Source organism: Spodoptera frugiperda, chromosome 29 (genome assembly GCF_023101765.2).
Source record: "Spodoptera frugiperda isolate SF20-4 chromosome 29, AGI-APGP_CSIRO_Sfru_2.0, whole genome shotgun sequence".
NCBI classification, from domain to species: Eukaryota; Metazoa; Arthropoda; class Insecta; order Lepidoptera; family Noctuidae; genus Spodoptera; species Spodoptera frugiperda.
In genome coordinates this window covers 7,233,371-7,248,333 of record NC_064240.1, presented here as the reverse complement: position 1 = coordinate 7,248,333, position 14,963 = coordinate 7,233,371, and the positions used below count along the sequence as shown (strand labels likewise).

Below are 14,963 nucleotides of genomic sequence, written 5' to 3'. Positions count from 1 at the left end.
TTAGAGATGTGAAAATACTAATACGTTCGGATATCTTGTCCTAAATATCAAATAATCGACTAAACGTTTCATTTGTCTATAGTTCACTAAATGAACGAATGATCTAACGAAAAATTGAGAGCTGGTATCACCAAACACCAATTTCAGTCATTCTTCATTCATTCATTCATGGCGTGTTATTATTCGTTGTCGTTGTCAGATTTGTTTTTTGCTTTGCTTTTCAGTATCAGTATTGCTGTGGTCATTGGTCAGTAAATAATACTTCGCGTGTGTTTTAGCATAGAATTTACAATTTATAAAAATGCCTAAATACTATTGTGATTATTGTGACACATATTTAACACACGATTCACCGAGTGTCAGAAAAACACATTGCACGGGAAGAAAACATAAAGACAATGTTAAATTTTATTATCAAAAGTGGATGGAAGAACAAGCTCAACATCTCATCGACGCTACAACAGCGGCGTTCAAAGCTGGTAAGATAGCACAGAATCCATTTAATAAAGGAGCTGCTATTCCACCGCCTTGGGATCCCAGTGTAATGGGTCCAGGTGGTCCTAGACCGCCAGTGCCAGCACCAGGAGGTCCACCAGGGATGCTGCCTCCTCCATCGATGGGTCCTGGAGGCCCGATGGCACCACCGATGATGATGGGACCACACGGCCCTATGCCACCTATGATGGGCATGAGACCACCTATGATGGGGCCAATAATGGGGCCAATGGGTCCTATGGGACCTATGGGTCAAATGCGACCACCTCTAATGAATGGACCACCTATGAACAAATAGTGACATCTAATAGTTTTTGAAAAAGACTGGGAATAATCCATTATAGGCCACAGTGTTACATCAGTGTTTTACCGATAAGTTTGAGGTTATAACAGTTTATTTATTTTAAGTATTTATACTAATATTTAATTGAATTGCTGTGTGTATTTTGTAGCACAAATTAAATAGCTGCTACCAAAACTCCTTTTCTCAACGAACTAAATTGTAACTAATGAATGAAAAAATACCATTTCTGATTACTGTAATCAGAAATGGTATTTTCTTGGTTGCCTTGACTGTGTATTATTGTCGTACATAAGCTGCAGCAGCTACAACTTTTTTGATTGCCTTTGATAATAGTATGGTATTTTAAAAAAAATGTTTCACATTGTACATTATATTTATTAGATATTCCCATAGGCTCTAGGCTGAGCCAATGTTAAACAAAATGTTCATGTCCTAGATAAGACAACGTAATGTTTGTATTGAAATAATACAATTCCTCTTGCAGAGTATAAGTGATACGTTTTACGTAAATATATGTAGATATTCTAAGCAAAACTGTTCATGATCACATTACTACATTATTTTCTAATAGAATAAAATTGTATTAAGTAATCTCAAACTGTATTGTATTAAAAAGAAATTGTGAGTGAATGATCAATTTGTATCATCTTAAGATATGAACTAAACTGATGTTTAGGTAAACTTGTGGCAAATTTGTAATTTTTATTGTAAAATAAAGATATATAAGTCACTATTTATTTCTTTTATTAATTAACACATTAACTGTCAATATAAGTATTTAAACTGACATGGTCACTAACACGTGCTAACACTATCATTAGAACTTAAGACAGGATATTCACTATGTTTATTTATGTCTATTAATTACCAATATTTCGGTACTGTTGCAAGCGCCATGATCACGGATGAACTCCTCGAGGAAACTCATAAAGAAATATGGTAAATATCCCTTAAGTCTTAAGTTCTATTGTTAATGTTGACCAATACCAGCTCCAGATTCACCTACTAGTTTTTTTCAGCAAACAAGTCTTAATTAGGTGCTGACAATAATGCAACTTGTAACAAAGTTATGATAAAGAGGTATAATTGTAATTATGTTATTGTAATACATGAACTTTTTATTTCACTTATGGTTAACACTTTTGTAATACAATTTTGCCACACATAATTTTTAGGGCAAACTGTTTCATCTAATTCTAATTTCACAGCTACACAATATCGGTGTGGCGCTAGTCTGGAACCTATTTGTGTATTCTCGATCTTCACTCACCTTTGAAATGAGGTACCCATGTTCCTCTGGTACATTTATTGCATATCCGAATTGATCATGCATACTTTTTAATTGAATGCCGCTGGCACTATCTGCTGTTCCCTGTAATAGGTAATGGGGACAAAAATAAACGACAGTATAATTCAACACGTTTTATTTAAAATTGTATTCCGAATAACTTAAAAACTTTGAAAAAGTTCAAAACATTGCTAACATAGTACCTATCAAAATGTACTCAATAAATACTTACATCCTAAGTTTTATAAAACAGCAGTTATAAGAGTAGAAAATATTACACTGAACAAAATTGGCCCCATAGAGCATTAAAATAAACATAATTTGAGCTCGAATTACGAAGTATTCAAACACTGGTTATGGAAAATAAGTGCCTGCAAAAATGGCACTTTAAGCGAAAGAAAAGACTAGATTAAAGCTTCTATGAATTTCATTGCCTTATTTACAAACTTTGAGATTGGAATTTCTAAAGCACCGCTTTGACACGTCAATATCAGCTTTATCATAATGCAGTTTCCAGAGTAGTAGGCGATACCTTGCCTCTCTCTGGAGAAGTTTTGCTTCTAGAGTTTACAGGCGGACCAGCCGCATTTGGACTCTTGAAGGAGGTTAATTTCGGAGGAGATGACTCAGGACACGTATTGAAAAACTCTGCTCTCTTTGCTTGCAATATTTCTGTTCTTGACAAACCTTGTGACCTTATGAAGTCAGTGTTCAGAGGATACACGCCTTGGTCTGTGGATGGAGGGAAATTTCTTTCAATTTCTAGAGTGGTTTCATTTATAGGAATTAAGTTACGCCGCGCTCCAAAATGTTGATTAGTTACAATAGGAACTGTTTTTGAAGGCGGAGTTTCCACTAAAACTTCATGCTTTTCTCCCGAGCTATTTGAATTGTCGTCTTCATTGTAAGCTTCGGGTATAGGGGTTGACAAAACATCTGATCTTGGACTGGCAAATCGCCACTGTGATTTAGGAGATAGCAATATTTTAGGTGTATTTTTATGTTCTTTAATTAATGATCCTGTTCTTCCCGGTGAACTAGGTTGAACGTTTGGCTTCATAACTTTTCTATGAGTATACGTTTTAGGAGATCCACTTAAATCCAGAATATTTACTTGCGATCTATTGGCTACTTGAGAAGGTAATGTTTGCGGTTTTTCTCTTGATAATTTTAATTGCTCAACTGCCGATAACTTATTGGTCTTGTTCTGTGGCAACGTATTTAGTTTAACACTGTGTTGCAACAAAAGCTTTTTGAAATCAAGCCTGGAGGTTTGTGACATAGGTCCATATCTATCTGCGCAATTAGTTTCTTGCTTTTGTGTTCCATATATAGGGCCTGCACTAGGAAGTATATTTTGTTTTTCACAAGGAGACCAGCTCATTCTGTTTCTTGGGTCTCCTAAATAACCTGTTTCTGGATGACGCTGTGAGCCCTTTGTATAAAGTGACGTCTCCGAATTAACTGGTGATAAACTAATAGTGGACAATGCAGGCGATTCTGATCTTTCGGTGGTATCTTTAATATTGAGTTTCTTCTTACTTTTATGAATAACAGCATAAAGCTCTTCGTTAGTCATAGTAGATTTGACAGGGGATAATAACTTAGTACCAAGATCAACAACATTTTCTTTATTAGACGGAGTCGATGATTTGAAGTGTCCTGAATTTCTTGGATCTATTGGAGATATTTTGATAGATTCATCATTGGTGTTAGTGGAACCCTGTGTTCGTTTTTCTGGTGCTGGTAAGTTGACTGCTGCAGTTTTTATTCCGTAATTAGACGCAGATCTTTGAGGCGCATTGGATTCTAAGTTGCTTCGTTTAGGAAGCGTCCAGAATTTCGGTTGGTCTCTCTGAGCTGCATTTGAGTTATCGTAGTCGACGACACCGTGCCTGCCGCGTAGATGAGCAGTATGGTATCGGTGTAAGGTGGGATTAATCGCATTCAAGTCTACTGTTGGTCCCTTGTCTTGGATTACACTTGGCGGTATGTTCAAGTAGGGCTTGTCAGCACTGGAATGTCGATAGTCTGAAAATATAACACGCATATTATTAAAACAAAAGGTTCAAGTAATTGTTACAAGTAGGTCAGTAATCCTTTCAGTAGTTGATATAGGTATTTTCCGTCTACCTGCGTACTTTCCTACGATCTGGCATATAAATAAAATTAATAAATAACTATAGGTAACTAATCCCAAATATATAGCAGAAAATAAATACATTTATATGTATAGTTTTGTTTGTATAAAGATTTATACAGGATGATTATTGTGGAACCAAGAATACGAGAAAATTTTACAGACAAACAACCGAGGTTTTCGAAACTCATTTTTTGTATATGTATAATGTCCGTTTTTATTGTTGTTAGCCTTCATCTCGGCAGGACCATAAAAGGCTGAACAGATATCGGTATTTTTTTGAGAATTAATAAAATATTTTTTAATTTCATATAGCAAGCAGCATTAAAAGAACTAATAACGTTGGTATGGTGTCGGTTTGGTTCAAAATATCGATCCTGTATAAATAAACATGCCTAGAGTAACCTACACCGCAAATATAAAATAAATAATATTCACACTGGACATTCTACATGCTCATTTACATAAAAAGATTTTAGGTTGTAACTTAGTAAGTAGGATATAAAAATATTATCCTAACTACACACAACTTGTTTCAATTATGATATATTTATATGTATGTATAACGATCAAATAAAGTTCCATTACCAAAAGCAAAACTAAGGCTAAAAACACAAAAATTATATACATTGAACAAATAGGTTGGTACACAAATACATAGCCCTTAAGTTGCACATAATACATTATGACGTTCACATATAATTTAGATGCATAATCATATAATTCCATCACGAAATTATATGAAAGCCTGTTTACAAAGTGCATGGTATTTTATTCTTAAACCTAATTATAATACAATTTATTTTAGTATAATAATATAATGTCTATAATTTAATATTAATTTGTTTTTAGTGTATTAATTTTATTAGACAGGTTTAGTGTGGGCTTCTAAGTGCTTTGTTTTATTGTTTTAGTTGTGTTAGTAATTGAGTTCCCATGCATCATGCCAAATAAGCAACACAAAACATTACCTTTTAAGGTGTCGTTAAAGACGAAACATTGGAAGCAACCTCCTTCACTGTGCAAAGCGATGTAAGATGAGTGCAAGGTAACTGAACACCTATGTTTTAATCTCCGAACATTGTTAAACATTTTAACAATACGTTACTCTTCGTGGTCACATGTAACCCACAAATTAGTCATGTTATTCTGAACCTTAGATTTAGTATTGTTCAAGTAGTTATCGCCCATAGGTGTAATGTGAAAAAAGATTCAGTGGATTATTTACAACATTTATTTTTTTAATGTTTATTTCATAGAGCAAGTTCTCTTTATCGTACCATATATTGCATAGTATGTTTAAGAATTAAATTAACAAAAAAATCTTATTGCAATTGCTGCGGTAGGTAATATAAATAGAACTTGTCAAGGTTTCATAGCCCAGTGCTATACCTAATGAGTAGAGTGAGGGTGATAGCTGAAGGTGTGACATAAAATGAAATAAGTGCGTTAATTCACAATAAATCTATAATAATATTATTTACACAAAACACAAGAACACAGAATAACACACCATGCACTTACAAACGAAGAAAATGAAACACTCGTAAGCTGTGCACACTGCGGTGAAAGAAGCCACCATGCATTATTTAACACTCAATAAAACATTATACCTATTAATGTAAAAATAAAATACTGATACATCAATGTAGATACAGAATTTAAAATTCATAAAATATACCATTAAAATTCACATTCGCCTACATTAAAATAAAAACTATCACAGAATTCACAATTTCAAAAGTACTCAGGGAAGACCGATTTATATTTAGTACTAATTGTACATTGGACGGATTAGTTCCTAGTTAATTTTAGCAATTACAAATAATTTCTAATACTACCTTTAAAAAGACATTAATAAAAATAAAAATTAATTCATTCTCTAAACACTTCCGAGTCAGTAATTAAGCGTAATATTGTTATCCTAATATCAGTCGGTAACAGGAAATACAGAAGGGATCTATTTCGAAGAAAGATAACGAATCGATTTTGAGAAGTTTCAAAAAATTTACCAGATTTCGGTGCCATAGTCGGACTCGGAAATAGAAAGAATTCTAGCACGATGCATAGAACTATCAACAGGTACAGTGACTTTACTAGGGGTGAGAGGGCAAGAAGGTGGAGAGTGAAGGATACAGACATCGTCTGGATCTGCGTCGAGTATTGCGGATAATATATCTAGAGACGTATCTCTAGTGTCAGGAATGATAGCCACCGTGTGCCGTTTAGCCAAAGGAGTAGCGAAAGGACTCAACGTTAATGCAGTCAATTTGGAATTAAAGTCATCGTCAATGAAAGAAGTGTTATTACTCATACATTCACACTTTTCCAATTCGTCAATAGCAGTTCTATGACTCAATTTAGGGGACACAGTTGGCGGGTAGTTAATTTGATCGCGTAATAAATCGACCGCTATTTCGGCTTGAATCATTTCTAGCGAGTCCACTTTTTTGGTATTTGTGCCAAAACTTTCAAGTTTCAATAGCTTTTTGATGGGCATCAACGGGGAGTTTGCCAACTTATAGCTATCGCTACGTTTTACTTTGTTGAGATTAGATTTATCGAGAAGTTCGCCGTTAGTGTTACTGGGGCTAAACTCTCCATTACTATTAGTATTGTTTCTATTAGTGAACATTCTCAAAACTTCGGCTACTTTGTTGCCTGATTTGTTGAATTCTTGTTTATCGAATTTATTTTGCAACATTACAGGAGTTTGGAAGTTGGGAACGAATGGAATTATTTGTTCGTTTACTTGGGAAGCTAGGTCAGCGATATCTATACTTTGCAATTTCGTTTCGAAAAGTTGTCTTGAGATAGACTTTGAGGAAACATTCTTACCTGCTAAATCGTCTTTCGTCGGAGATAAGCTGACACCCTCCGCATCGTGTATATTTACATAAGCCCCAGTCCTAGTGATTGCTTCTACTACTCGCGGTATGTCTTGTGGTTTTTTAGTTATTTTCGAGTGTTGTTGGTTGCTAAGTACAGGTGTTTCGGTGATTGGTGTAGCAGTAATAATTGTACTGGGTTTGGGAGTCGGTAAAGTAACGAATTCTGTGGTCATTGGTCCATCGGGGGCAGTCGGAGCTTTGATAATCATTTTCCCTAGCTGTGGTGACGTGGGCTTACTTGATGGTGGCGGTGGTTCGTAAGGGAAATCAGTCTCGTCAACAACTTGCACAACATCAGCAATTTCGCGTTTGATGACCGTTGTCGTAGGCTTAATTTCTTGAACAAACGGTCCCGGTTCGAAAGTGGTGTGTGCTCCTTTTCTTCTCTTTAGTGTATCAGACGAGTAGATCACTTGTCCTTGCGAGTCAAGTGTAACTTTTGCACCTTTAATCTGAACATCATCTAGAGCTGGTGAAGGCTTATCTTCTAGGCTATGTTCTAAATAGTCTTTACTTCCACTAAGGCAATTTGGCAATTCATTAAGTGATACATATTCTGTTTCTGGCAATTTTCCTGAGAGGACAGTTTGCAAATTTTTCTTGACTACATCACTATTACCATAGATGCCTCTATTCAGACTTAATTTCTGGTTATTATTCTTTACATCAGCTATAGTAACGTAATCCCCAGTATCGTAAAAGTCCTCAGGTAATTCCGGCTCTTTTGATACCGGTGACTTTTTATTGGACAATTTATGGGGGAGTACACCTTTTAATTTGCACATTAAACTATTAAAAGGCTGTAATGAAGATTTAATTTGACTTCCTTTATTACTTGGCTTTGTCAATTCTGTAGGCGTTTTCACTTCTTTCGGCTTTTCTTCAACCGGCAGGTCTAATTTTGGCCGACTGGCTACTTTTGATAACTCCGTCTGAGATTTGACAACAATGTCAGAATCTTTATTGCTACTTTCACTTTCGTCATCAGAGTTAGACGGTGTTATTACACACATGGAAGGAATTCTAGAGCTGTTAATGGTGGTCTTGTATCTTATCCTTTCTATTCTTTCTGTACCTTCTAGATCTGATGATTCAGAATAGTCTTGTTCTGATAGGCTGTTCTTTCCATGTGCACTAGACACGGAGTCTTCAATGGGTGAACTAGATGTGTTATGCCCTGAGTCTGGAGAACTTGTACCTGTACTTTTCTTGGCACTTTCAAGTTCAGTCTCTGTGTGGACTTCGGCCACAGCTGTTATTTCTGTATGATTACCGACATTTCTTGTTATAGTGATAGTTGGAGGAATGGCTTCATTTATTTCTGGCGAAGAATTATTATATGCTGGTTTATCACTGTATCTTACTGGGTTGTATCTTAGGCTGCTGAAAGGAGACTTTGAGAATGTTGAATTTATGCTCCTGTCTAAACTAGTATTTGCGCTGTGCGCATTAGCAGTTCTATTTCTGCTCATTTTCGCTAACGAACTTTTCCGTTCCGGTACTGTCGGGCCTATTACAAGTGATCTATCGCTGCCAGCAGCCATTAACGTCGTACAAACTGTTCCAGCAGAACTTGTAGTAGTACTTGTGGAACCTTTTCCGAATAATTCGTATTCATTCTCTGCAGTCATATTCTGACTATTGGAGGAGTTGGAAAGAGCATTACTCGTATGCAGAGGTGTACTAGGAGCAATTTCCTCTTCCTTCAAAGTCTTCAGGCCCGAGTCCATATGGAATGATGTATAGTAGCCTTCGGTATCACATGAGAATTCCGAACTTGTTTCCAAGTCTTCATGCAAGTCATGAATTATGTCTGGCGTTAGCGTGCCCTCACTTGTCACACTCCCTGAGCCAGAGGTATTGAGGAATCTTCGTCTACTAATTATAGAACTTGGTGGGCCATGGTGAGCATTCAATGAATTGTTGGATGTGGCGGCTGACGTTGTACTTTTAGGAGGCACTGTTGTAGTGGTTATCTCAGAACCTATACTCGTCCGACCGGACTCAGAACTTGCCGACCAATTACCACTCGACGAATGAGGTTCATCTTTGGCAGTGGCTGATCGTCTTAGTCTTCTTTGTACTGATGTTCCTCGTAATTTAACGCCTGTATTAATGGTCGCGATATTTGGTTGAACGATACTGGGGACACCTATACTTTTCTCAGAAGAGGAATAAGATGCACATCTTTGATGCGTTCTTCTGTCTTCGTCTCCCGGGCGTTTCTTACGCATAGTCACAGAATCTTGGACCAATTCTACTTGCCTAGGCGGTGATTTTGAATCCTTAGCCTTCTCACACTTGGAAGTGTCCTTAAAGTTATCCCTACTGGCACTAGGAGATCTACCAATTAGCTTTAGTCTGTTTTTGCCCCATTGTTTTAGAGAGTTGAAGTGCCCCTTCTTGGTCACCGGATCGATAGGACTTTTCTTAAGTAAATCACTAGACTTCGACCTGATGACTGTATTGCTATCTTCGATTTCTTCAGAAGCTGCCGCGTTTGATGTATCGCTACGGTAGAACAAACCAAGCAAAGCATTAGTCACACGCTAAATGCATATCTATGGTTGAAGAATCTTTAAAGCGTGCCGCTTAGTCTCGTTACAGCAGAACGCTTTAGAGACAAATTAATCATGAAGCTAATGAACAAATGGCACTATTAGTGATCAAGTGCACAAATGATTGGATGTCTTTGTTTCCGAGTTATAAGAGCGTTGAATTGAACAATGACACCCAATGTTAAACATAATGTATTCACAGAAGCACGATAGTATTATCAACGAGTTGTTAAAAATGTGTGCTCAAGATTTGAATCGTATGTCTTCACGAAATGTGCTGAACGGTTACTTTCGTTAATCGAGACGCTTTGAGATTACATTATCTACAAAAAATAATATTAAAAACAATGAACAAAAAACATAAAAGTATTTTAGTGTAGACAAGTGATAGATAATGTAATCTGTGTGAGTGTGTACAGTGCATACTAGAAGCTTACCCAGCTATAGCCTCTCTAAGCTCTTTTTGGTCAGTGCCCGAAATGGTGTTTCGTCTTTTACCCCGAGGTTTTCTCGTCCGGGTCCTTCGTTTCACCGTGTCCGTCTCACCGGTAGTACTCTCTAGGTGTAGAGATTTTCGGGAGCTGCACATTCTGTCGAAGAATTTCCCAGACGTATCGATGGCTACGACCTCCGGGGGGAACCTGCAAAGCGTAAAATAGTAGATTATAAAATTGTTTACAAAAAGTATAGCAAAAAAAGTTAACTAGTTTGATCCGCAATGCACTCTTCATGCCTCTGGCGTTGCAGGTGTAGGCTACGGTGACTATTTACCTATAGTAGTAGTAGTAGTATTAAAAAATATAAAGTATAAAATATGTCTACTTGTGCATTGAGAATATGTCTCTGATTAAATCGTGTCGGGTCAATATACAAATTACACAGACATTTTTCATTGTTATGCATGCATGTCCTCTTATCTCGGCAATAATGCAACATAATTAATTAGAGACGTTATTTATTGATAATTCCTTTGCTCTTATTAAGTCGTTTGATGTTAATTTTATTGATAATAAGTACTGCACGATAAAACTGTCATCTCACAACATTATTACTTTGCATAAATTTTTTATAAAGCTTTTATAACACCATTTTATGAAGCAGCTGCATTAAATAGCGATGAACAATAAAAATGGATTAACGAGGCTCTTATTTGGAAGGTGAACCGCAAAATTGGCTTTTAAGGTGCATTATAGCCTGTCGGGGTCTTGTTATGTGGGAGGAAAGAAAATTAATCAATCTTTATACGCTGTAGGTAGGTACAGTTACCTATTCCATATTCATGCAGGTGGTGACTAAAATCTATGACTTCTACGGTTAAACAAACAAACATTCGAATGTAGTCAGATCATATCTTTACAGATTAAGTCTGTCAATAAAGCAGCTGTATAAATTGGGCATCAATCGTAGCAACGGATTGATACCATTGACAGCCGCAGCATTTAAGGCAAACATAAAATCAGGGTTGTCAAAACAGTTTTTTACTTGGAAGCAATGATCCTAAGTTGTTCGTCGGGGCTGGGCAGCCGATGATCGATAGGTTCGTCGTCTCCGGATCCGCATTCAGAGAGCTCGTCCGGCGTCAATGTGACGCTGCTTGCGATCCTCATGGACGCGTCCGGCAGGGCTGTCACGTCACCCATTGCCTCCTTCGATGTCCATTTCCGAAGTTGCTCAACGACTGACGGCTGGAAATTAGTTGCGTTTCAACGCGTTAATAAAGCGAGTATTGGAACCATTTACATTTCTAAGGGCATTGAATTAATGCTTTTGCAATTTATTGAAGTTCAAATTGGAAGCATTCATTCCATATCAATATTTCAGTTGACTAAACAAATTAATAAATCATCTTTGATAATTTGTATTAAAAGTCCGCTTGTTATTTATTGATGTTTGTATGCGGTGACTTAAGTAACCGTTGTCAGTGTAAACTACTTACGTCCACAATCAAGCTGGTGGGTTAATGTTTAATAAACTCATTTACTTACAATGCGGGTTTCGATTTCCACATCGACCTTCTGATAGATTCGTCTTCGTTTAGTGCTAAGAACTGGAGTGCACAATAGGTATGGAGAGTGCTGAGAATCCCTCCGTAGTTGGTCGAGGATCGATGCAGACAGACGGTCTGTCGTCGCCTTTTCATATAGCTTGCGTATACTCGACGGTCTGTAAAGAGTATGTATTAGAATAATAGTGTTTGTATTGACACGTACTTCTACGAAAACTTAATTGATTAGGTGACCAATTATTGCAAATCAGAATGATTTCATATTTACTGCAAGGACATAGTACAGTCAACAGGGAATTCTAAGTGTTACAGTAAATCAATTCCCTAACCCATTGGGACCAAAGACGTGACTGTTGCGGTAATGACACGCATTGTAAAACTTTACAAGCCATTGCAAAACGCAACGTTTAAGTACTAATTGGTAATAAAGGCCAGCTAATCAATTGTTACGAAAGGAATCGTGTACGTTATAAGGCACAAATCGGTACCTTTTACCCGAAACCGGTAGGTACAGAACGTTCCATTCATTGGGATACATTAACGTCGATTAGTGGTAATTTAATTTGAAAGTTAGCGTTTTACCTTGTATCGGGTGTGAACAGGCCCTTTTTGAGGGGATGACTTGCCGTGTATTGGACTTTGCGAGCCGCAAAGTCGGACAGGCTGCCCTCCGCTGTAACAAAAGAATATTGAATATTATTATTTGAAGACGAACGATAGATAGAAAATAGCATGAATGAAACAAATTACTGTAACAATAAAGCTAGGAAAAGGAAAATATTTTGTTGGCGTTTCAACTATGGCATGGATGCCCGTATCACCTGTCTAATTAACAATGTTATTTTATCAAAAGGTCCTAAGAAGCTATGTATCAATGTTAATAGTATCTTAGTGCTATTAACCTACGCCTCATTTTCTGGAATGAAGCTCAAGAATGCTATGTGAATCTCAATTCGAGTGACGGATTGCATACCCATTTCTATTCAAATCTAGTTTTCTATCTAGTTTCCTACTCGAGTATCGTTAGCCGTCTCCTAGCCCTACTTAATCTTCTCTTACGACGTATCATGGCTGCGTAGCAATGGCACTAATTAACATTCTTAGAGTTAAGTTTTCGCAAGTTGTGATGGCCGCTGAAATAAGGAAGCGTCTCAACCACTAATTACTATTGTTAATACAACATTTTGAACTATTCATGATTCATACAATATCTGTCTGTAGTCTTATTACAGAGTAAATTACGATTACTTCTAATTTGCATTGATTAGTGTAGAAATTGTAATTGAGTGTCATCATTCTGTACTACTCAATCAAATAATGGTCGTTTATGTCCAGGCTCGTAAATGTTATTATAATTATATGTCGGGGCCATATACTGTCTGTCTAGTTACGTAATTACGCATAGGTAGTAGTAAGTTTTATACGACTAATTTTCTCGTGAAGTCTTATAATTCTTAAACTATGTAAATGATGATATCAGAAATAAACCTCAGCGCTTTACCACCGCATCAATTAAAAACAAAAGGAAAATCACTTTTTCTTAGTGACTAAGAGACATTATGTTAAATGCTAACATAAACGTCAGGACTATCGGATAACGTATCATTAAAAGATAGTTAACGAACAAATAAAAGGCCGTTTCGAGTCCCATCACTACATGAAACAGACAAATAATCCGCCATTAGTCAAGAGCCCACCCCCCAGGTTATCGGGATTAATGTTACCGGTCCTCACGATACCTCATTTCACCTTTTCTTGATTGCTTCACACCTAACTCGCATTTGTACCTCCAATAGAACATTATCACCGTGTTCTATGACCTTTCAGGATCAAACTACCTATTCCAGTCAATTGAATAAATCATTGTCAGTTACAGCAAATACATTTCAGTCAAAATTAATCACAACGACAAACGGCTGTTCCGTAGTTTTGTTACATCGTGAACGTATTTTGTTTTGCTAATGACGGATACTGATTAACTGTGATCTAGTCTAGATTATAGAATAGTTTATTACAGAAGGAGGAAGCGATGTGCAGCGGATACTCACAGAGAGACAAGTGAGTTATTGCCCTTGCATAGAATCGTGTTCCGAGATCGTGACATGACCATACCCATTTTAGTTTCTAATTATCGATAGGAGAAAATGGATGATATTATTTATCGACAAAACAATGAATTGTTTGAGTACAAAGTTATGCTTGGCTATAAAATAGGAATGAATAAAGTAATCAATATACAAAATGCAACAGAAGGAAATGCATGAAAAGTTATTGACAGTACATAATAATATTTTAATTACCAATTTTAACAGTCCTTGACGAAGCATTACTAGCATAGCTTATCGTTATTTGCAATAAAATTGCTGATAATATTCTTAACGTTTTAGACTTGATTAGGTAGTAATGCAATAGAAGTAAAACTTTTAGTGCATTTCAAAGGATGGAGCTCGCCAATAAGAACTTTGACTTTAAAGTTAACGGCAGTTTGAACTTTAGTAAAATATAATGGATGTTACGTAAGATAAATATTATGTACCCGTACCCGTTTAATAGAGGAAAGCGGAATAACTAGTCAATATTAAATAAAATTACAGGACTTTAGAAAAAAATCTATTCAAACCAGTTTTTTTTATACTGAAGTCGGTATGCGAACTTGAAAGTATGCACCTAAATATGCTGTCGGAGGTATTTACATGTACGGTCAAAGACAGCAATGTCGTACATTCCGTAACACGCCAGAGCGGAGAGAATAAATTTTCAACTGTGGTGGATCCGTGGACATACAGCCGCGTTTGCATATGACTTGACATTGGTCATTGTAGTCTTGTTAATATATGCAGTATACAAAGTGAGGTCTGCATTCTGAAAGTATAGCTGGAGACATAACTAAACGACGTAATATATCACAGCAGTGATAAATTAAGTTATCAGATTGATATTGCTACGGCTTACAATGATGAATTGTTTAATCCAATTCAAATGTGTGTTCGCTTTTACCAGAATATTTCCCTGACATCTTGCTTCACTAAATAAGACTTATCAAGTGAAAGTCAAGATCTTGTTGCAAATTCAATACCCTTGTGAGTAGCAGTCCATGGGGGAAATGCCCTCAGGAAACTAGTTCCATATAAAATAGATAGTGAGATTGAATAGTATTGGATCGCAATAAGTACTGCAAAAGTGGGCCCATTGTGAGCCGGCCTTGGCTCCCTGCGGGACGGCGCGCGCGCAGGGGCTACGTGGGTGGCGGGGGTACCGGTGCTCACATATTTACGATTGCCG

General features: G+C 36.7%; 2 protein-coding genes across 2 annotated transcripts in view; one reads left to right on the top strand and one right to left on the bottom strand.

Moving 5' to 3' along the window:
- Positions 1–166: 166 nt before the first annotated feature.
- On the top strand, positions 167–1,532 carry LOC118268322 (U1 small nuclear ribonucleoprotein C). The gene has a single exon (XM_035582768.2). It carries the CDS (start codon positions 302–304, stop codon positions 791–793), a length of 492 nt encoding a protein of 163 aa, XP_035438661.1. The 5' UTR covers positions 167–301; the 3' UTR covers positions 794–1,532.
- Positions 1,533–2,208: 676 nt separating this feature from the next.
- The window catches only part of LOC118268079 (uncharacterized), a 60,174-nt gene continuing 47,419 nt past the window's right edge, over positions 2,209–14,963 (bottom strand). Inside the window, exons 2-7 of the mRNA XM_035582333.2 lie at positions 12,264–12,354; positions 11,662–11,839; positions 11,159–11,361; positions 10,114–10,317; positions 7,066–9,629; positions 2,209–4,118 (exon numbers count right to left, since the gene is read on the bottom strand). Coding sequence (XP_035438226.2) covers positions 2,587–4,118; positions 7,066–9,629; positions 10,114–10,317; positions 11,159–11,361; positions 11,662–11,839; positions 12,264–12,354 — 4,772 coding nt within the window. The 3' untranslated portion in view covers positions 2,209–2,586. The remainder of the gene's footprint in view (positions 4,119–7,065; positions 9,630–10,113; positions 10,318–11,158; positions 11,362–11,661; positions 11,840–12,263; positions 12,355–14,963) is intronic.

What these genes read in the sequence shown, in the direction of transcription:
- LOC118268322 (XM_035582768.2), top strand. Translation starts at nt 302, where the DNA reads ATGCCTAAATACTATTGTGATTATTGTGACACATATTTAACACACGAT.